At 41.2% G+C, this 24285-nt stretch overlaps 1 protein-coding gene across 17 annotated transcripts in view; it reads right to left on the bottom strand.

Annotated features, from left to right (window-relative positions):
• CELF2 (CUGBP Elav-like family member 2) overlaps nucleotides 1–24285 on the bottom strand; it is a 546733-nt gene that overhangs the window by 291224 nt on the left and 231224 nt on the right. For 6 of the 17 annotated variants that reach the window (XM_079768814.1, XM_079768806.1, XM_079768812.1 and 3 more), the window contains exon 1: nucleotides 22338–22621. The exons of the other annotated variants lie outside the window; for them this stretch is intronic. In XM_079768814.1, coding sequence (XP_079624940.1) covers nucleotides 22338–22411 — 74 coding nt within the window. In that variant the 5' untranslated portion in view covers nucleotides 22412–22621. Of the gene's footprint in view, nucleotides 1–22337; nucleotides 22622–24285 lie in introns of those variants that run through there. 17 annotated transcript variants of the gene reach the window in all.

Genomic DNA, 24285 nt, shown 5'->3' with positions numbered 1-24285 from the left:
GATCAGAAGATGAATTCCATCCCTGGCCCTGCCTGCGACCTTGGTTTACCTTTGCTATCTTATCCTTCTCATCTACAAAATAAACATAACTAAGAATGATACTGTGATAGACATTAACAAGTGCTGTCAAAGATGTGGACAAATTAGAACCTTAACCATATTGCTGGTAGCAAGGTAAAATGGTGCATTCACTTTGGAAACAGTTTGGCAATTTCTCAAAATGTTAAACAGAATTACCATGTGACCCAGCATATACCCAAGAACTAAAAATATATGTTCACACAAACTCTTGTGCATGGATGTTCATAGAGGCAATATTCTTAACTACCAAAACAACCTAAATGTCCATCTACTTATGAACAAATGAATAAACTGTGGTATATACATACAATGTAATAATGTTCAGCCACATAAGGAATGAAATACTGATACATGTTATTACATGGTGAATATTGGAAGAAGCCAGTCACTAAGGTCCACATATTGTATGATCACATTTATGTGAAATGTACAAAACAGACAAATCCATAGGCACAGAAATGGATGAGCGGGCTGCCCAGGGGCTAGTGGAATGGGAGTGGGCCCTGGGAGGTGACAACTAAGGAGGGGTGTATGGAGTTTCTTTGGGGTTGATCAAAGTGTTCTGAAAATAGTCATGATTCTTGCACAGTGAATATACTTAAAACCGATGAACTGTACACTTTAGAAGGGTGACTATGATGGTATGCAAATTATATCTTTATAAAATGAAAAACAACAACCAAACAAACAAGAATGAGACTAGGGGGGTGAGGGAAGGACAGCCAGTCACAGGTCCTCAGATAAAAGGAAATATATATATATATATATATATATATATATATATATATATAGAGAGAGAGAGAGAGAGAGAGAGAGAGAGAGAGAGAGAGAGAGAGAGAGAGAAATGGACTGGTAACATACAAATACATCAGCTTACTCACTGCAAACTCTCCAGGATGCATTCCATTCCAAAGGGATTGCTGTTATGTTCTGATGAAAGGGCTACAGAGAACCTGCTGGGCAAACGTCATGGGAAAAGGCCCAGAGAAATCTCTTTACATGAGGTACTTTTCCTAAGAAAAATCGTCTTAAAAACCAAATGAGAAAAGTTTGTGTAATTGGAGTGATCAGAAATTAAAAATGTGCTGCGAGAACTAAGAAATACAAGTCCTCCTTTCAATATGAAGTCTTACGATGGTGATACCAGCTATATTTGCAATTTTAGTTATTTTCTGAGCATCATGAAATGAGACAGTTTGGGAATTTTCTCTGGTATGGCTTTCTGAGTGCTCCTGTTTCAAGTTTGAAAGGGAAATCCCAAAGAATGTGTGTTTAGAGTAAACCACTATTTATAGCTAGTCAGTCTTGATACACTACTACTGTCCCAACTCCATTCTGCTTAGGAGTGTAGATTGTGGTCCCTCCGTCCCTCTCTTGGGGTGTGTTCTGTGTCTTGATAGTATCATTCATTATTCCTTATGGACAGAATGTTTGTGTTCCCCTCAAATTCATCGGTTGAAGCCCTAACCACCCCCCACACCCCCGCCTCAAGTGATGGTTTTGGAGGTAGAGCCTTAGGAAGGTGATTATGGTTGGATGAGGTCATGAGGTCATGAGGGTGGGGCTCCCATGGTGGGATTGGTGCCCTTATAAGAACAGGAGGAGAGACCAGAGTGTTCTGCCATGTGAGGATGGAGCAAAAAGTTATTTGTGTGCAATCCAGGAAGCGAACCCCACCAAGAACCAAATGTGCAGGCACTTTCATCTTGATCTTCCCAGCCTCCAGAATGGTGTGAAATAAACGTTTGTTATTAAGCTGCTCACACTATGGCATTTTGTTTTAGCACACCGAATAGATTGAGACACTATTAGTGACAGAAGGCACCAAGGTGAAATGTTCGAAAGAAGTGAACACACAAAATAGGAGGGAAATAAAAATTTATCTTTTTTATAAATGGGGATACAACTTTGAGGATGCAGAGTCTTCCCAGCACCAAGATTAGTAACTGGCACACAGGCAGGCATTTAATAAATGTTTGCTGAACCAAGAAATAACAACTAAAATTATTATATTGGAAAAAGGAAGAGACCAACTAGACCAGAACGATAAATAACTGCAACAAAATAAGTTACTACACAGGAAATACAGGGCACAATAGCTTTTACCTAGTGGCTCCGAGTTCTGTTGCTCCATGATTAAAATTCCATACAAATCATACCTTTAGAGTTTCTATAAATTATTGTTTTACTATATGATGCCAATTATCAGTGAAAATGTTATTATAGAAAATTAAGATCTTATCAAGCACTAAACCTAAGTTGGTGTGTTTATATAACCGAGAACCTATTTTATTTCTCCTCCAACACTCTGTGTCTAAGTCTTATTAATGCTTCTTTTGAATTATCTCCATCCTGTTGGCGACAAATCGCAAGGAGAACATACTAGTAGGGAAGACACATCAGGTACATGAATGCCACCCCTTCCTTCTGTCTCGCACTGGAATGGAAATTCTTTCCCTTTCTCCTGTCACAGTTCCCTTAGAAGAATCATGTGTTCCCCTTGTCAATAACATGAAAAGTATAAAATGTTTAAAAATTGACCATTTCCCTACAAGACACTGAACTCCCAGGAAATGAGAAGTCTTCTATTAAAAACCAATTGGTAATACAGACTGTCAACACATTTCGTTCTTCTCGGTCCCTAGGATGTTTCTGTAATCCTTTCGGTAGAGGGGACAGGTGACATAGTAACATTAGCTTGATGAAAGCATAATAGACACGATAACACTACTCTCCTCTCCACCTCAGGCTCCAACATATACTACATTCTAAATTTTAAAACATCTCTCTGCGTATTTGAAAGGCACAGGCCCATGGTCTCCTCCAGGAGCACAGGCATAAAAGTGTACAATGTGATAAATTCACAAGTATTCCTTATTTTGTTATAAAACTAGCAAAAAAATAAAAAAACAAACCCTGATATGTAAGTTCCTATTTCAATGACCAAAGTTATGAAGCACAGTTAACATCTATTTTCCACCGAGTGGTTTTACATAAAGCTTTAAAAATAAACGTGTGGCTCAAAAGGTTTCCTTCAATAATATGCATTTAGAATCTTATAAAGCTTACGTAAGGAATAAAGCATGTACGTGGACAAATGTGGAACGAGCAGAGCAGTGTCTCTTGAGGTAAATGACTAAGCACTGAAGTCCGGTGTCAGGCACTCCCCGTCCTCAGAGTCTGAATTCGAGGATTTCAGTTCAGTACTGATGTCAGGTTCCATGAAACACTTTCTGTCTTTGTGTCCTACATCCCAGCATATGGTAGGTGCTCCATGGGAATTTGCTCAGTTCATTTTAATACTAGCAATGTTAGTTCTTGACTTTCTCCGTCCTGCACCTACGCTGGGCCACATGCAATGCTAGGTGCTGTGGCCATAAGGCTCACGGAATCTTGGTTTCTGCTTTCAGGGCCCTACAGTGCAATGGGAGAGACTGAACAGAACTGAGAATGCTCCCATTACGTGCGTGGCATATGCCATTAAGAGCAGCATGGTTCATGGGTGCGTGCACACACACGTACAGGACACAGTGGGAGCACAGCGCACGCGGCTTAGGGTGGTGGGTGGGAGATGGAAAGAGAAGACAAGGCAGTTGGCTTCCTGCAGAAGGCCCTACCTACCTCTGTTTCAAATAATTTGTAAAGTTTTCCATTTTTAATTCCAAAATCATGTTTAATAAGTGAGCTTTACTGCTGTTAGAAATATTTTAATAAAAATGAACTCAACCTGCATAATTTGAAGTAATTATCATGATTTCAAGCCCACACACAGGTTTCCAAGTATTAAAATAGTTTTTGTGAGGTATTTATACAAAGGTTATAGCACACTTTAAAACGATAATCCTTGGGATGTCTTCTTCCACCTCTTCGTAATTTCTGCATGATATGTAAATTTATGTGTGTAATATGTATGAAATTGTGCTGCAAAAGGATATTGTATGTTTCACTCCAGAATGCATTTTTATAGCTGTGGACTGCATAATGTTTGGTTCATCACAGAAATCCTGTCAGAATTCTTACTGTCCCAGCCACCATAACTACTACTCTTTTAATGCATTCTGGTAGAAGAGTAATCACTTTCTAATAGGATTATCTTCCCGCCTTGCCTGACTCGACAACCATCCATCAATAACTTAATAAGCACTACAGTTTGAAAGACCACTCAATTTCACACACCACATACCTCCACCAGCACAACCCAGCTATATGTAACCCAGTGCATTCCACCTGACACAGGTTCTCTCTAGAAGAGATGTGCTTTTCTCTCAGGGAGATAGGCCAGAGGCTATGCAAGAGAACTCAACAAAGAGGAGCCTGGGTCTGGTGGGGAAAGGGCTGAACTGTCCCTCCTGAACCCTGGCCTGTGCTCATCCTTGCTAGTGTGGGTTGCTCTTCTCAGAGGCAACCCCCCTCCAGGGACAGAGGGACACACAGCATCCCCCATGCAGGCTTTGGCTTCTCTGCCCAATAGAACTGTCAGAGATAGTAGGCTTACAACTTAACATGGCTACTGACCTGAAGTTCTAGGCACTGTAGAACATTTTTATAAAACCCAACAACAACCACAAACTCAAATTACTTTGATTTTGCTTTAAACCTAAACTTCCCAGTAATAACAAGGGTTTTAAAGCTTTTCACTTTGCCACTATCCGTTAATTCAATCTATATCCTGATTCTTGCTCTTTGCACCTTTATGTTGTTGTTTTTTTAATTAAAAGTTTTAGCACTATGTAACAGGAGTACATCACAGTACAAAAGCCAAGTATCAGCAGATACATTTCAAAGCAAAGATTAAAAGGTCAGGAAGAAAATTAAATAGTCCAAACTGGGCTGGGAAGTAATTTCATCTTGTGAAATACTGAGTCAAATAAATGAAGAAACGAGTCTTGCTTGTTCTTTCTGTAAATTATAAAACCCTTCCTGAGATTCATAATGCTCTTAACAAATTGCTGAAATGGGACTGTGGCCAGCCCAAGGGCACTCAGGAAGTAGCCATCACTGATGGACAGGCTCCATCCACCACCTCCCGGGACTGACTCTGAGCCCAGACTACTGAGGCAGAAACACATCCAGACAGAAATAACATTCAAATGTTGAAGCACAGCTTCCCCTGCCCCTACCCCGATCAGCTAGGGTAGGGTAGTTGAGGATATAAGCTTTCTAGAAAGGGAAGGTCAAGAAGGACAAGCTGAGAGCCAAAGAGTGAGTAACAGAAGGTGCCCACAGTCAGGAGGCAGGAAGAACTGGGTGTGGGGAGATGAGAGATAAGAAGAAACAGAAATAGAAAAACAACCACATAACAAAGAGGCCAAGTGAGGAATTTCAAGGAGATGGTCAAAATTGCCAAACATCTAGCACACATGCAATGAATACTTAACGACATAAAAAGCACCGGGCCATACTGATGCTTCCCTCCGTCACCAGTGAGGAACAAGGCTAATTTTAAATCCCCAGAGAGGTTGTGGGGTGAAACTAGCAAAGCAACAGACCCAGGGATACCATCTTCCATTGAGAAACTGGTCTAAGGAGGCTAAAAGAGATCAAGACACCACCAGATGGCGACACAGAGCCAAATATGATTCCCAATCATTCTCAAGGATCTAACAACGTTGGTTCAGAGGAATGGCCAATGTATCATTAGAATGTCTACTTTTATGTTTTTTAAAAAAGATCAGATTAGAGAAATAAAAACTGGCCCCCAAAGAAAGGTAAATATTGAGAGTGTACAAGCCTCTGGTCATTGTACAGAAGGGACCCTCAATTAGTAACTGTACCTTTGCTGCGTAAATGGCAAGGGAAAGTAATTAGCAATTAATAGACCTGCCCTCAATTTAAAGCCTGGAAGGGAAGTAATTAAATTTAGTAGAAGCTGTAGCCTCTAAACAAAGACACATCACACCAATACAAAAGGAAACACAGATCGGAATAATAAATGCAAATGAGAAACAAGGTTTGAGTGTAGACTGAAGAGAAATGATCCTAAAGTTATTTTCCTTTAGAAATCCTCTTTTCAGGAGACTAGTTTATGAACCTATTTTAATCTAGGCCAAGGTTGGATATGAATCCTGGCTGATGTTTCTTGAGTACAAGCTTGCTGTATGCATGCAGATCAGATAGCTTCCTGCGGTTTGAATTAGCTGTACAAGTACCTTTCATAACAGTGCAGATATACTTGATATACACAATGTCAACATTACTACCAGGGAAAGAGATCACAAACATTGCTCTGCTTGTTGGTCATGAAATACAATTGCTATGCAGAATTTGTGTAGCTCCAGAGAGTAAATTAATGCAGGCAACTCGGTTATCAGCAGTCTCTAGCCTGCCTCTCTAAGCTTCTAACGGAAACATTTAGGAGCAGAAGCGTTACATCTGGCTACAGCTGCACATTACATGGTCCGCTGAGACTCACATGCTGATGGCTGCACTGAATAACAAACAGCTGGGTATAAATGTAAAATCAGGGAATCGATTTTAGATGCACACATTTCACCAATCCTCTGAAATTCCAGCACTGGATGAGAAAGACCAATGAGCACTGAAGAGAGTGAAAATAGCCAGAGTAAAATTGAAGAATCTAGCTGGGCACGCTGGTGTCCTAACACTGGGCTCTTCTGTTACTGCTCCACGAAGGGCAGTGTGAGAACAAACAAAGGCCGCATCACCAGATCATTTTCTGGCTCTGGTCACACTGCAGCTACAAGTTAACAGAAGCAACAGAGCTGCCTCCTATGTGAGCTTTCCAAAACGGAGTCGTTATTTCATGAATGTAATGGAATGAATGGACAGGCCGCCCTCAAAGTCCATCCCAGAGTCCTCCGACACGGAACCCATGTGCCAGGGAAGAGTGTTCAGACAAAGCTGTCGACGGAAATTTCCAGCACAAGAGATTTAGGTCAGAAAGAAATGTAAGTTAATTAGACAGCACATCCCCAAGTGCCCGGCAGGGTGCCAACACATTAGAAACACCAACCAGACCTCTGTCACATTTTGAGTAATTTTTCTATTTACAAGGATTTTGGTAAGGGAACGGGTCAGAGAAGGCAAGGCTAGAAATTACTTTTCCTGGAAGTTTAAAAGCATGGATAACCAACCATGTTTGTAGAAAAGCTGGGTTAGTCCTATGCGTAGTCATTTAAAAGCTTGCAAATACATTTATACGGGGGGTGGGGGGGAGAAAGTAGGTTTACAGTTGTGAGTACTCGAAACAGAGTTCATTCCTATTCATTATTTATTGATTATTGTATTATTTTTCATACAAACAACTGTAAACCTACTTTTGCCCCCACCCTGTGTTTAAGAAAGCTAGTGATACAGGTCCTGCATGAGAAGGGACCACATCATTCATTCATCACTCACTTTTTAGAGTGAAAGTGGGCACCGTTAAGGATGATGCCAGGACAACTGGTATGAGAAAGTATTACAGGAAACTAGGGCACAGACTCACTGTATCTTGAGTGCCAAGAGCATGAAAAAGCTTGAGGGCATATCTGCAATGCCAATCAAGTAGCTGCTACCCATCGGCTTCCTCTCATCCTCCGTACCTACTTGTTCTCAGGATTCTAGATCTAGTATAAATTAAAGAACTCATCAAAAGGGAGTTCAGGAAGCAAAAGATGTCTCCGCTTGCACAATTAAGTCTGTGGATCACACCAGATCCCGTCTGACCTACTGAAGTAGGTAGGGCACTACTTGTCTTGTAGCTTTTTAGGTAGGAAAGAACTGTAATATTTCCAACTTTGATCAATGTTGATTTTTCTCCCATCTCTCAAGCTACCTGGGGATTCTACAACCCAAATGGTCAAGATTGTAAAAGTGTTCATGTGCACGCACATCCACCCAGAGACTATTTCCTCTGCTGTGTTCTGAAAGAACACATGAAATGTTATTTTAAGGAATCCAGGAAGGATCTAGAAATGTCAAAAAATGGATGAGGCAATCTTGCAATGTTCATTTCATCCAATGTACAGGATGAAGAATGAAGGTCTTTAGAAAGATGGAACGGTTACATTCTTGTTTCAAGAACAAGAAAATCCTTTATTAATCTAACATAGCCCAAAACAACACAACAGGGCAGATCCTTCATGTTAAACCTGTGTTTCCCCAAAAAAGAAACTGTCAATAGTGATAAACTAAAGCTCACAGAGCAACAAATGTCGGACTTAAAGTAAGACTATTTTGTTAACACTTTATAAAATGTTGCAACCCCTAGCACAGGCAACAACCTGTACATCATGATACATTCAATATTTGTGTGGAGAATGGAGTTTAATGTAAGCTGCAACTCTTGATCACTGGCAGACACGTTAAGAGTGAAAAAAAGGAACCTGACTCTCAGCACAGAAAATGTCTAGGTGGTTTCCACATGACGAAAGAAGAACGAATCGATTCCGCCAAATAACAGGTCAGTGTGACTCATAAATCCTCAACTCCTCAGCTGTCCAACTTAATTTTAACTATTGAATCTGTGTTTCAAACTGTACAACCACCATGTGCTTACACCACAGTGGAATCAATTTGCTATTGGAGAGGCAAACAAGAAACCCCGGGAATTAGATAACCTTAAACGCTAATTTACTTTGGTTCTCGGCTAATTACATTTCTTAAAGTGAGTTGCTGATTGGTTAAGAATCCAAACTATCAAATGCCCAGGCACTTAGAAACATAAACAGATAACCTGTCAAAAACAGTGCCCTGAACATCAGAGAGAGTAGTGGTAATTCACAGAGGGAATTCATGAAAGAGACAAATTGAGTTGCCCTCATTTATTTATAACTCACAATTGGGCAATTATATTATGGAGACTGGCTATGTCTGCAGAGGCCTTGTTTCAAAAGCTCCAACAGTCCATTTACATTAAAAAAAAAAAATCCCACAACCCTTGTTGACGTGTTGTATTACACTGAACCCATTTTACTTGGATCCCAAAGTTATCTAGTCATCTATGAATGGTACAAATACTGAATATGGTCGGTAACTTTCATAGTACTGTATAAAGTGGCCTGTCAAAATCCCAACTACATTTATGTTAGAAAAAGAACTAAAAAGTAACTAGGTATACACCAAAATGGATTTCAACTGTTCACAATTTCATTAAGACCCGCTATTCTGTGTTTGCTAACATCTTTGTCCTACCTGTCAGAGCCAGGACTCAGCAGAATCTGAGGTGGTTTGTGGGTTTTCTTAGCAACCTTCGTCAAGTAAGGTTCCACTTCTGTTTAGTTCAAACCTTCACTACGATTTTTCTTTAGTTTTTCAGAGTTGTAACATTGTGAACCTTCACGTGTGACAAATTTAATGCCTTAGAAACAGAATAACACTCACAAGGTCACCATCGTTTTTCCCCCCACCCCACATCTGCTTTCCTCCCAAAGCCAAGGAGCATTTTCTATCACATGGGTTCCTTGGGTTTTAAAATGCTAATCAATGATGAGCAAAACACTAAGGCATAACCATTTAGGCTCTCTAAGTGGTTTAAGCTCTCACTGAAATTAGAAATAAGATCTTATCTAGTGTCTAGAAGAACAAAATTGTTCAGAATATTTTTCTTGTCCCACAGCCAGGATTTAAGACCAAGGGAAAGAGTCCACAGTACAGTAGGTTCCCGCAGGAGCAATGGTTTTGTTTTCATGGGAGGGGGGCATCATAAAGACAAGGTGCTGCCACAGGGTGCAACAGCACCTGCCCCAGGGCAGCGACAGTGTCTGGATCCCAACAGACTCTCTCAGCTTGGCCCATCATGCTTGGGTCTCAATCAAATGTCCTCTCCTGTTTTACATCCTGAAAACAGAGGGTTTGTGAGAGGAGGTGGCAGCTGAAGTGCTGGGAGACTGATAGCATCTTTCTCCAAGTATATGATCCTCATTGAGAACCCAGGACTTCAACAAAGTGTTCAAACACCAGAGAACGAAGTTGGTATCACATAGTTGAGAGACATGGTGTTGGGTCTTATCAGCTGATTTCTGAAAGCCTTATGAGGATGGAGTGGATATACATTCCATTCTTTGGCTGTATTTTTGTTCAACAAAGCCTGCAATTTTCAGTCACTTGAAAATGTAATTATAGATAATGTTTGCATCAGTAGCAAGAATACAATAAGCACACAGGGCATGAAAACTCCACTCAAATCACATCCTCTTAGGTTATGATGTTTGTCTCCTGCCAACGCATTTCGACAAGCTAATATTGGGAATGGCTTGTGGATGAGGCCAACCCATACATGAATTCTACTCTAACTTTTCTAGTACCCCTTCCTTTACATTGGGTGTCTACACATGAAATAAATATCTATGATTTGCTGAAAACCCAGAATCCTATGGAGTGTTCAAACATGTACTGACACTTGAAATGGACTGGGTACCAGAACGGGGTGGGTCACAACTGTCCATCACTTAAATCCATTTGTCATCTTGCTCAGAGACTCTACTTACTTTGACCCACTTATGAGGAAGGGGGGGCAAGTGCATGTAACTCTAGAAAGGATACTGCACAAAGTCACCAATCGAGGGGGACAGAGGAGACCTAACTCCACCTGAAAGCCTGGAGGGCCCCTGAGAAAGGCCAAGTGTTCACCTAAATCAGATGCAAAAATTAAGCCGTGGGAAGTAAATGGGAGGAAATTCAGGTTTTCTAAATGAAATCCTTAAAGAAACCTCTTCATGAAATACACAGTTATCTTAAATGAAGAATGGGGATTCACCTTAACATTCCATGTTAATTGCTTCCTTATCTCAGCAGTTAAGTGAGAGTCTGCCTCAGGCATTAGGAGATCTTGACATCACATTGCCTCATTCTATTGACATCTCTTACAACACTCTTGCCTCCTAGACTCAGAAAGTGGTCTGGCTATGAAATAAAAAACCAAGAACAAGAAATTTATGTGAAAGAGCACAGAAAAAAAAAAAAAAGCAGATTATTAGGACGCAGCTAAGAAACTATATTTCACACTCAAATCCACCCATTCAACTGCCAATTCACCAACATCTCTACAAATTCAACCTGTTTATGGTCTTAAAAGGACCTTAAGACTTACAAGCAACCTCCTGGGCCAAACTGTGAACTCAGGCTTTGCAAACGGACAGACAGACAGACAGACGGACAGACACAGGCTTGAACATTCAGTTCTACCACCTTTTAGAACTGGATTTCCCCACCTGCAAAATAGGAGTGATACAACTTACCTTGCAACATGTTTCTGGAAATTACCGATACTTTATATAAAACCCTTAGCCTAATGGCTGTCCCACAGTATGCTCTAAATCAAGGACAGATGATATTATAAAATATTTCAGAACATGAACCCATGGGAAGGCAGTGTCCCTTAAGTGTGAGTCATCAGAATTAGGAGAAACATACACACCAAAAAATATTTGGTTGTCAGTGAATTACAGTTTTGTTGATGCGAGAAAACATTTGTTGGCTTCTGGGTCTACATCGTTTTTATTGAATAGACAACTAGAAATCAATTTGGATCAAAAGTATTATGTTCTGAATAGGCCTGAAAAACAAGACACAGTTAGAGGCAAGGAAAGGCTTTCTTTCACGTGGCTTGTGAGGCTGACAAAGTCCCATTTCAGTCACCTTCTGTAATAGCTGAACACAAAATCTTGGCTCACTGAAAGACTGCCAATAAACTTGGGCTTTTTAGACACTGAAATGTGCTGATTACAAAGAACCAATTAATTTGTACAGAAACATTTCTAGTATCTGGGTGGCAGACTCCCGTCTCTAAGAGTTTGCCAACTTTGCTAGACGTGGCTAGTTTTCCTTTCCCATCTCAGAAACAGCAGTAATCTCTGATATTGCTTAAGTCCCCACTGCCTTCAGTGCCGGCCCTGGTTCCCCCTAATGCAAAGTGGTCTCTTATGTGAGGCAAGGGATCCTTAAGCTTGGAGGTCACATTCATGGCCTGGGGAGTTTTCTCAGAGCCAACATCCCTCTCTTAGCCAGCGTAGATGCTGAGTGTTTCCCTGGCCGGCCAGGCAGGGAGGAAGTTCCTCAACAATGACCTCAGATCATGCTTTAAGCTTCCCAACAGAATCTCATCGCGTCTGATCTAACAAATCAAAGGACTTTTACGTGAGAAGCAAATCTTCCCACTAACCATGGTGGCTCTGATCTCTTAGATTTCAAGGACCCTAATGGCCATGTCAGCAGAAATAACCGCCTGCTTGTTAAAGCACAAGAACAGAATAACTGCGATGCATCCTGCAGCTAGGCACCACCTGGATGCATACCCTACACCCCCTGTGCCACCTCTTAAGGCAAAAATCACCTGATTCTTTCTCCAAATGGTTTCCTTGCTCGGAGACTCCACTCCTCCTCCTCCTTTGTTCTCCAGGCTTTGTGACCTGAGCTCCCAGTGAGGCCATTTGGAGGCAGGTCTATGAAATTCCCCTCCATATTCATACCATCAAAATTGTTCTCTTAATGGCCTAGGGGTTTCTGCGGGGCTAGGAGTCCCGTTATGTGAGAACCAGCCATCATATTCTGTCTAATTCTCATCCCATAAGAAAATCAAAATCGGTTTCAGCTGGTTAGGGATGGGCTTTTTCAGAACATGCATCAGGGGATAATGGATGGGGAGAGATTGCTTTTTGTTTCACCTCATCCCAAAAGGGAAGGTCTGACCACAAGTTCACAGTTGTTGGCCCACAAACTGCATTTTATTTCTCAATCGCCATGCAGAAAGAGGAGAGAAAAGAAAATCCATCTTCTTAATGTTGTCCTGGGGATGGAGCATTTTCTGAGACTTTATATGGGAGCAATACCGCGTTATGGGTTTTCGGCTGAGACTTTATAACGCACGAATGTTCCAGGGGAGGAAACATTAGCTGGCCGGTTGTAATGAAGTTCCATTGTATTTGATTCTCCCAGGCAATGCAGATGAACTTGTGGTCACTTTTAAGTACCATGAAGCCATAAAATATTTAGGTTGTCATTCCTTCCCCAGTAGGCGCTTCACAGTAATACAGTGGGACAGGCAAGAAGCGTATCTTATTATCCTTATTTTCTAGATGAGAAGTCTTGACAGGTCACCTGAGATCTGAAGGGGGCATGGAACAAGTCAGAAGACAGCCAAGGGAATGCACGAGGCTGCTGCTTGGTGAAGGGGGCTCAGCCCTGAAGATCGACCTTCGGACCCTGTGCTGGAGAGGCCTCGAGCAGTCTTCCCAGGGATTCCATTCTGCTGCACACAAGCAGCTCCCGAGGCAGGGGGAGTGTCCCCCGCAAGCGGAAACAATCCAAGAGGAAGTGATTTCTTTTTTTTTTTTCCAATTTTTTTATTAAGGTATTATATGTGTACATATCTTACCATTGCCCTCCCCACACCCAAGGACTTGTATGCATGCATATAAGCATAACCAATGGATGCAAAACTCTGGAAGTGATTTCTTGCTAAAAGTTAAAATTTACCGACAGCCCATTGACTTGATTTCTGAATGAAGAAAAAAACAATGTTTCCCAGATTCTCCCCGAGAGAAAGTAAATTCCATGGCAAGTGTTTCATGAAGAGGAAAAAGAATGTTTTCCCTCAAACTCCTCTGCACACAGGGTTTATAAGGCACCTCGAGCAGTCAGAAGGGAAAGCCTGCTCCGAGGGCCTAGTCACACAGAAAAGGAGGAAACACTGCCCATCACTAGATGTGGGAAGTGACTTTTTGACATCTAAGGGTAAGAGAAAAGGAGGAAAAGAAGAGTCAGGAAAACTGTGCCTTTTTGTGAAAAGAAAGGATCCTGACAGGGAGCATGATGATGTAAAATGAAGATGACTTCATATGAAGAAATCGCCTTGAGATAGAGCTGCCATGGTGTTAGCCAACATCTGGGCTTTTCAAAGGACTTGTGTGTTGCCTTTAAATCCTGACACCGGGAAAGATGGCTGGGTGGACAACGGGAGTCACAAGGAAAGACAAGGAAAGATGTTACCAGCATGACGGAAGGGAATAATTGCAGTTGGAGGCCTCCTGGTGACAATTTTGAGAAAGCAAACACAGCTGCAGCAGAGCCAAATATAGCTGGCCACGACAATGACATCCATAAAGTTAATCATTCTGAAATATGCTACCCTTATGCTCAACCAGAAAACTCAACACCCCTTCCATAATGTAGGAAGAAGTCAAAATACAGTTTTATGCGCAGAAACACGCAGCTGCTCCAGTGGAATTTTACTCCCAGTGGTGACGGAGCTGTTCAGATACCGCCCCCCTCTCAGGGCTCCAATGCTCAGAACTGTGTGGTAGACAGATGTGGCCCCTTCTCTTGAAATTTAGAAAACTACTCAGAAACGGATAATAAACTGGGCTTACAGAAGTCCATTTAATCTTAGAGAAGAGTGAAAAGATACAAAATCAGTAAAATATAAAAAAAGGCAGAAAGAAAACATCAAAAATAGCTATACTCTTCATGACCTAAAGGAATCTAAGCTGGGACACAAAGACTCGGGAGAGAAGAAGAAAAAGCAACCTAAGAAAATACACATACATCCTTTATACCAAAAGCTTTCCTCCTCCTTTATGCTTTTTCATAGCAGCTTTCCCCTTTGTTATCCCTCTAAGAGTTTTCAAGGGGAAGATGATATGTCAGATCTCAATCTGCATTTGTTCACGTGGGTGACACCCAATGTCTTACTCTGGAGATGCAAAGAGAAAAGAGCTGGGTGAGCATGATCGTGCGTGTTTAAGTTGGTTTACGCCAATCTGCCCCCTTATAGGTCCATCAATCTCCTTTGACTTTAGCCTTTTAAGAGGTTCAGTTTATGTGCTGGTTCCCCATTAGACACAATCACAATTTCAAGGATTCCTTTCAATAGTGACAGGAAGCTATGAGTTAATATAAATGGGTCACATAAAATGTGGCAGCAGCCAGAAATTTGGTCTGGCCAGGGCCAGCTGTGTCTACCCAAGAAAGAATCAATTTAAGGTCTACTGTCCAGATTTTCTTTAAGGTCTACTGTCCAGATTTTCCTGGGAAGAGTCTTTCTTTCTTCCTACTCTAAGCCTAAAAGATCTCAACAGTAGCAACATCTTCATTGTAACTGAGAACTAGAAATGGTCCCAGGTTCAGGGAGTTTGCAGCAAGGATAGACGGGGTCACTACACTGGGTCAGCTTGTTACCCAGTCAGGTGTGACAGGATCACCAGAGTGAACTACTTTTCACACCTGTAATAGAAGCCACTCTGAGGGTCTGGGCCAGTGGTCGGCAAACTCATTAGTCAACAGAGCCAAATATCAACAGTACAACGATTGAAATTTCTTTTGAGAGCCAAATTTCTTAAACTTAAACTTCTTCTAACGCCACTTCTTCAAAATAGTCTCTCCCAGGCCGTGGTATTTTGTGGAAGAGCCACACTCAAGGGGCCAAAGAGCCGCATGTGCCTCGCGAGCCGCAGTTTGCAGACCACGGGTCTGGGTCTAAGAGTCAAAAATCTAGTCCTGAGACTGATTTTCTGCTGTATCATTAATTTGAAGCACATCTTTGGTCAAGATGTTAATCCTTCCTGAATCTTTAGTTTTTCAGTTACAAAAGTAATAATATGTAAATACATATTATGATGGGCAACAGTTTCATAACTTTTATAGCCAAAGACCATTAAATATAAGCTATTTCAAGAAAGTAAAGCATTATGCCCAATAAGTAGTTTTTCATACATTTTCCATATATACGTGTGTGTGTGTGTGTGTGTGTGTGTGTGTGTGTGTGTGTGTATGTGTGTGTGTACATATTTTATGTCTGTTGACCACAGCCAGGTCAATAAAAACATATTTTGCTCTTTTAGCCTACAGGACTGAGTCTGTATCAGATAAATGTGGTACAACTTTCCTGCTTCAGGGGAAGACTAAGAAATAAAGACATAATTCATGGAAAAGGATATAAAATACCACCTTAAAATTTAATGAGCCTAAGTCAAGCTATGAACTTTCTTTAGAGAAAGCCTGGAAAATAAGCCTTTCAGCATAACATCATAGAATGTTTTATCCTACTATGGAAGCTGAAGAACTATTCACTCCTATGGTACTAAAAAATAAAAAGTTTCAAGCTGTCCAAAGTTATGTCAAAATGTTAAATAAATCATCTGAAATTAACTGTATTCCCTCTGAGGACTGAGTCAACACCATCACATGCAAAAGTAGGAAATCGCCAGTCTTACTTGAGCCTATAAATGTCAGACAAAGCAGCTGGTGGGTGGGTTGTGGGAACTTATTTCTGTGGTCATAACAGAGAGAACCATACAGTTTCATTAGAGAGGAAAAGCTCCTTGATTTCTTTCATTACTAAGGCTTAAAATCAAAACATTCTGCATTCCCCTCTTTCAAAGCACTATTAGTCAAAGAAATCCTATGCATAGGTCATCTATCTGTACGACTCTTAAAGGGAACACAACTCATTTAAACTGAGGTCTCATCAGAGTAGATTTCTTTATTTAAAATCTGACCTTATGTAAAAAGCCAAATGAGTCTGATGGAAAAGTCCAGAATAATAAAACTGAAATGGTATTTTAGTCCACATGCAGCCTAAACTTAATTTACATACATCTTCAGGAGGGGAAAAAAATGGGTCTAATAATTTGCGGGCAAGTTAGCTTTGAGGCATTCATTCCAAGGAGTAATTAAAATTTAACCAAAAAACGAATTTGTACTCATCTGTCATTTTGAGAGCCATATGATTACATATTTATTAGCATTCCATTTTACATCATCAGCCGATTTGAAAGCATCGCTCTCAGTCTCAGAGCATAATATACAACCTGCACTTCCGAAAACAGACCGTCCATAAAGCTCTGGGTGTCGCGGAGTGACGGTGGAAATCTCAGACACGCTCACTGGCATTTCAGCTGCATAACTGGAATTGCATTTCCATAAAGCTAGTTGGAGTAATCACTTTCTGTTGTGATTTAGGGCAAATGGGAAGAGGGAAGTGGCTCAAAGTCTCCCCCTTTCTTTTAACAGTCCTTTAAGAGGAGTCTAAGGCTCTCAGTAAATGAAAAAGGAAATCCTGGGAGGGAAGCGAGGTTTCCATCCCTTCCCATCCACATTCAGAGCAGAATATTGGATGGCACAATTAAACAGTGATGACGCTGAAGGGGAATAATTATTTGACAATTACCTGAGAGCGGCACATTTACTGAGCTAATTGGTTTTTGTTTCCCTCAAAGGTTTTTCCAGGAGTGCACAACTCCATTTCTCTTAGATTGAGCAAGAGCTTTTTCTTAGGGAAAAATAAAAATACATTTTCTGCTCTGCTAAACAAGTAGCACAGGCGTGGTGATGTTGGCTTTGTTAGATTACCATCCCTCCCTGATAGTGGCACAGACACGAGGGCATGAGCACGTGCAGGTGCTGAAGAACTGGCAATCATTACAACCTTCCCAGCACTCCCTTCTGCAGTTTCCTGGAACACATACTATAGGGACAAATGGCTGACTCCTTTGTCGAGTCCTAATCTGCGAACAAACAGCAAAATGGGACCCTCCCCTGAAAAAACAGAACCCGCTGGCATTAACACTCTAAACTGGAAATACCCACGAAGTTTGGGTGAAGTTCAGCACAGAAGTGCAACACATGAATGACTTAGTAACTCCTCTCCTTGCAACTCCTTGAAAATATCAAGTTTCCACTGAAATGCAAATACGATAAGGGATGTTCTTAGTATTGTTTAGCAGTTATGAGGTTTGTCTTTCATTCACTACAGTGACATCAGACCCCTGTTGACATCTGGTCTCCTGAATCTACCCATAAGCCTCCACAAGGAACTCCACCCAAATTTTGGCATAATACCTACATCATATGTGTGCTGGTTGTCTGACAGTTTATCAGATTATTGTGTATGCCCAAACATTACCTGTCTTTTTATAAGAAATGAATGCGTGTTTAACTTGTAAGAAACAAACCACAAGTTAGGGGTAAAAAGAAAGAAAAGTTTGGGGATCTGTGTTAAAAAGAAAAGGCCAGGGAAGGAGAGTAAGAATGCAGTCTTTTATCAGAGGCCAAATATACTGTTATTATTGCTGTTGTTGAGTAGGAAAAATACTGAGGTGAAAAACATTCCAAGAGGTCCCATGAAATCTTAATTACTAGGTTCATATCTGAAAATCCTATATCCTTTTAATCTTGTTTTTGCAAGGTTCTTGTTCCCCCCAGTTCACTGCATCTCCACAACAGATGCCAAAGTAACCTCAATCCAGCAAATTACAATTAAACAGCAAGACTTAACAAGTAAAGTAATACCTCTTACCCAGATCAAAGCTAACATTAGTGTTCTAAATGCGGATGTGGGGTGAGTTTTGGGTCTCAGAAGGCAGCTGATATTAAAATATGCAGTGTTACCTGAGAAATCCCACCTGAAAAAAATGTTTTAAATATCTCTAAAGAACTATATGCATAGATCTTTTCTTTGGAGTCTCCTCGTTTTAATTTTCTCTCATGATCATCATGGATTAGGTGATAAATCTCAGTAATCTCTGTACTTTATTATTTGTAATGGCATTTTCCAAAAACACTTTAAATGCCATCTTAAAAAAAAAAAAAACAGGACACACTGCTTCTGACTTTCATTTTGCTGGTATTGTATAAACAAAAATATATTTTTAATTAAAATAGATTCTCTTTCGTTAACTGAAATATGGAATAACCGTGCAAATTTGAATCAAATCAGAGAATAATAAACTCAATTTAAATAAAATTAGATCGTGAAGTCTGAAAACTTGGTATGTATTTCCTATAATGCTCAATCATTCCCACGTAGCACCATTTTGTTTTTCTGACAAAAAAAAAGTCATGTTTAGTTCACTTATCTCTCTTCTCTCGAATTAACATGTGAGCATGCATTTATGTAACACACACACATAAGCCAACCACAGCTTTTCCACTTCCTGCCTATGTGACACAGGAAAGCGTGTAACCTCTTTCAGGATCACCTGTATAATGAGTGTAATAACCACTCTGCAGACCTACTGTGAAGGTTAGAGACTGTAAATACAGTGTCTTGAGACACCGAAGGCATTCAATTAATGACTCATGCTTTTGGCATATCAGGGGAGAAAGGGGGAAGGCAGTAATTATGTTGCCTTCTTGGACTGGTCGCATTGTCCCTCTAATAATTTCTTAATCTATAAAACAAGGGCCGATGAGATGGTCTCTAATGCCCTTTTCAACTTTAACAATGACATCCCTAGAACCAAGTTTCAGTTCAATTAGACACTGATAGATATTCCTAGTTATCCTCACTTGGGAGGATTTAATGAACAGCAGGGGATTCACCAAATTGATGAATTTACACTCAAGATAACTTTTGTCATTTTCAATAAGGTTACTTACCAATTGTGGGGGGGGGGGGGGAATAAAATTTCATTTTAATTTATTGGTAGTTTCTTCTCAGCATGTTATTTTAACATCACAATCTGAACTAAAATTTTTGCAGTTGCATTTATAGATTTTCCCATCTGTAATTTCTCATTTCCAAGATATTATTTCTTACATTTTTGTTCAAAATTTAAAAAAAAAACTTTTAGGAACCCTCAATGCATATATGATCATTAAAAAGGTGAGACAAAGGAGGAAACCCCCAACACCAATCCAAAACCAGCTACCCCAGTTTAAAACAGATTTTTTTAAAAATCAGTTCCTACTTTATTTTCATCTTTGTTACAAATGATACAACAATACTAGTTAAGATAATTTAAAGGGTCCATTTCCACTTACAGCTTATTAATGAATATTAAAACCCCAAGACTTAGAAGCATATGTCCTAATAGTTCCATAACACTACAGAACCTTCAGTGACCTGGGCTTTTTAAACACTGGATGGCTTGTGGGGCCACGAAGCGTAATAATTCATCTCCAAAGCCATTTGTTCATCTGCCTCCAGGACTCAAACATATTACATCTTATAAACTTATCTAATGTATTCATTCTCCTGGGAAAATGCCATCGAATATACATCCTACTGCTTTAAAAGAAATCAGCACAAGTAAAGCCCCTATGCTTTATTTAACTTCCTTATAGGAACCGGCCAATATCTAGCCAACTGAAATTTAAGGCCAAGGGCAATATACCATACATGATAACCAGTCTGGAAAATATTAAAGCCACACAGCTATCATCTCAACTGTATGAATGTGGCGAAAGCATTTTCAATTGGTCAACGCCCTCCCACACACCCTTCTATTCCCCCAAATTAGTCTCTAATGTGAGTTAACTGCAAACTCTTTTGGAAAACATGGTACAGTATTCTTAGGGCTAAGGAGACAAACAAGATTATCATTTACATATCCTCTACTTTTCCTCTATTTGTAAAAGGTCAATTAAGCAATAGTTGACAAACCCTGAAAACAATTTAAGTTTGATTCCAAAGGACATCATTTGGAAATAACTAACATCTGGAAGAGAAGTGGGGTAGAAGTGACATTAGGATTTGTGTGGATATTCTGTGGCTAAAATACAAAGGCTCTATTCAGAGCAAATATTTTGAACAAGCCACCTTTATCCATCTAAATGAAAAGGACAAATTAAACTTTCATAATTTAACTGACAAGAGACAGCACCTTTCAGAGGCCACTAACACTTTAAATTCACAGAGCATTCATTAGCAAGATATATTATGGCCACTTACATAGCAGGTGACCATAAATTCAAAATCATGATAAGCCAATCCTTCAGTTCAGCCCGACATTCCTCTAGAGAGGAGAAAACACACAAAACTTTCAAAAGCTAATGTGCAAACATCTATTATATAGCTATATAGCTATAGAGCACACACACACACACACACATTTACGGAGGACTAGACAGAGACCTTTTAAAACAAATATCATGGGAATGTTACTAACCAAGATTAATTTCTCTGAGAAAACTGCCAAAAAGAAATTCAATATTTTAATTTATATTATCTGATTATCTTAGTTGAGATAATGAACCTGATCGTGTGTACAAGCAAGTTAATGTTCTTAATATCGAGTGAAAAGACAATTCTCATTTAACAGATACTATCATCCCCTGCCCCCATTAAAAAAAATTCCTAGGGGCTCAAATAATTGGCCGCTGCGGAGTTTCTCAAGAATCTCTCAACTCATAACATTTAACATACAAGAAAAAGAATCTAGCACCGTAGGGGAAAGTTAGTTGCCAGGGAAATGGATCATAAAGCTCGGAATGGCATGAAAATTGCTACAAGTACAGTAATGTGCCAGAAAGAATATGGGTGTTAAGTCTTAACAGTGTGCAGAATAGGGAACATTCTATGTGGACTCTTACCAAGGATAGCAGTCCTTTTTCCCTAGATTAATTGTAGCCTGGATTCACTACCAAAATTCTTTCCTGATAACTGACAATTTCACATATTCCAGTTATTGGACACAGACCTTTTAGACCCACTCCTGGCAATCCCTGTTCTCTCTCTTCAGGTTTTCCTTCCACAACACGCCTGACACACAGATAGATCCTGCTGAGGTGATCCAAGTTTCTCTTACCAGCTCAGGCACCATCAAGACTAACCAACCAGATAAAAATGAGGCATTACTTCCCTTTCCTCAGGAATCCCAGCTCTCTACTTCTCCCAATAAACTACCCTAGTTTGACGACATGTAAAACAACCCGAAGCACATTAATTATTAAATTATAGGCTGTAGACCAGACAAAACCACCGCGATTACGTAAAAATTGCCACTAATTTCTGCAAGAGAGCACACCTGGCTATTGTAATGCTTTATAATTAACCGCCCCCTCCCTTTTTTTCTTTCTTTCCTCTTCTCTCCTCCCACTCTCCCACCACAGGAAAGGAATCTTTGCAAATGGAAAGTCAGATGGGCGGCTAATTTGGTGAGAAGGGATCTTTAAACGGGCCACCCGGGCTCCAACAGCCCCGCAATTCCAATGGCACGAGCGTGCACGCGCGCTCTCCACCCCGGGACGCCGCGCCCCGCTGGCCGTCCCCCAGCCCAGACCCTCGGACACCGCGCCCCGCTGGCCGTTCCGCGCTGGCCTGGCTGGCCGGCCCCCCGAACCCCATTCCGGACCCCCGTCCCCGCGCCGCCCGGCCGGTCAGGACACTCTCCCTCCTCCCCAAGCCCAGCGCCGGCTCCGAAGCCCAGAGGAGGCGGCTGATCCCGAGTCTCCACTCGCGTTCCCGGGGCAGAGGAGCCGCCGCGCTCGCCTCTCCCTCCTCGGGGCTTCAGGGAGGCGACTTGGCAACGGCCGCCCGGTCGGGGTCGCGGGGAGAACGCCCGCACGACCACCCGTCCCCCTGGGACCCCACTCACATTCGGTCCGGAACTAGCAGGCGTCCCTCGACCATCATGTCCGGGAGGAAATCCAGCTTGAAGGCAGAAGTCATGTTGGCGGCGCACGAGGCGCTCGGAGGGCGGGCGGGGGGCGGCGGCGGTGCGCGCGTCCGAGCGGCCGCGGACGGCGAGACGGGCAGGGACAGGTGCGCGCGGCCTCCCCGCGGCGGCCGCCCGAGCCGGCACTTGTCACATTCTCTCCCTCCCGCGCTCCGCCAATCCCCTCCGAAACCCGGAGCCGAGGCCGCGGGCTGCGGAGCGCCAGGTGCGGGAGCGGGGGCGGAGCTCCGCGCCCGCGCGCCGCCGCTTAACCCCTGAGGGCCCGCCCGGGGGAGGGACCTGCCCGAGGCGGGCGGCTGGGACTGCTGAGCTCACCGGCTTTAAAAATAGCCCGACTTTTCCTAGGGTCCCAGAGCATCTAGAAATGCTCAACGCACAGAGTCTGCCCCGTTCCTCTTCATTCCCCATTTCCAGTCGCTTGCAAGAGGCCCAAGAAGCGATGCTGGGTTTCGTGCCACTGTGTGGCCAAAGCCTAGTTCAGGTGCCGGTCAGTACCAAATCCCAAAGTCACCAGAGACAGAATCATCCCCTTTTTTAAATGCTCTCAGTGTGATATGCTTGTCTGTGTATGAACTGACCAAAATAACTGAGATAGGATTCGTGGTTTAGCCAAAGTAAATATCTCATAAATGACCCAAGTGACATTTCGGAACTTATCTCAGAGCTTTAAGGAGAAAGATGAATCAATCTCTGTGCAGTTATGATTCCTTTTGTATCATCTTGAAAACACGAAGAATTATAAAGGAATGGAAATAAGAAACACCGTAATAAACCATGTTTTCTTTTAAAAAGATAAATCATGAATTTGCCAGTTCCTAGTATTTAATACGAGGATTACAAAGCAACAGTGACTTAATGGAAGAGTGTTAGGTCTATAATGGCCATGAAGCTTAAATACCTATTTAAGATTTGTGACTGATTTACTGATAGGAATTGAGAAAAATGACAGCACACTTACAAATAAATAGAAGCAGGTGAGTTTGATTTTCCCAGGTGATTTGCTCAAATTCTTGAAAGATAAATGATTTATAGGGTGGCAATCTAATTCACCATTCTCATTATTGTTTTATTGTTTGGTTATTTGGATGAAACTGAACTTTTCACAATGTCACAAGTATGTAAAACTACTTCATGGACTGGTTCACATTCTAAAGCAACATCATAAATTGCAGAGCTCACATTAATAGTTTGCCTCTTGGTGATCACGGTAGCCAGAGGGTTAAACAATTCAGTCACGTGTGAATGTAGCGCTTGTAGCTAAATGTATCAGACATCACAATATGGAGGAAAAAATTATTTTTTCTCACTAATTTTTTGTGTAGTAATGAGAATTGACCATCTTTAGAGGTTATGAAGGAAAATAAATATGTATATACCAATTTAAATTCACATAGCAATTTAAATCCAGGCTTGATGCATTGAGCAATATAGAGTAACAGGCCTGGAGTATTCAATTAAGGCCAAACATACATAATTCACTCGATTTCCTTCTTCAGCTGAACAGTATATCTGGCTTTTGACCAAGATAATTCCAATTCCAAGACTGTTGAATGTAGGGCTAGGACTAACCTTCATTTGAAAGCATTGCCTTTCTGAGGAACCAGGTCTAGATTCATAAGGAATTGAAAAGCAGGTGCAATAAAATGAATTCGTACATTCAAAATGCCCAAACTTTTCCTAATAACACTAGGTTACATTTATCCTTCCCTCAGCTACTGCAGGCTACCTTTAAAATTTTAAGAATTCTGTTGGTCTTTCAATGATTTTAATAATTAGCTGGATAAATGAGACAAACCTTGACAGCTCTTGGTTTTCCACACATTATTTACATAAATCCCAAATGTATATAATGAGCTGACTATATAAC

Source organism: Cnephaeus nilssonii (genome assembly GCF_951640355.1).
Source record: "Cnephaeus nilssonii genome assembly, chromosome: 1".
Classification (NCBI taxonomy): domain Eukaryota; kingdom Metazoa; phylum Chordata; class Mammalia; order Chiroptera; family Vespertilionidae; genus Cnephaeus; species Cnephaeus nilssonii.
The sequence above is the reverse complement of the archived record's forward strand: the minus strand, read 5'-3'. Positions and strand labels throughout refer to the sequence as shown.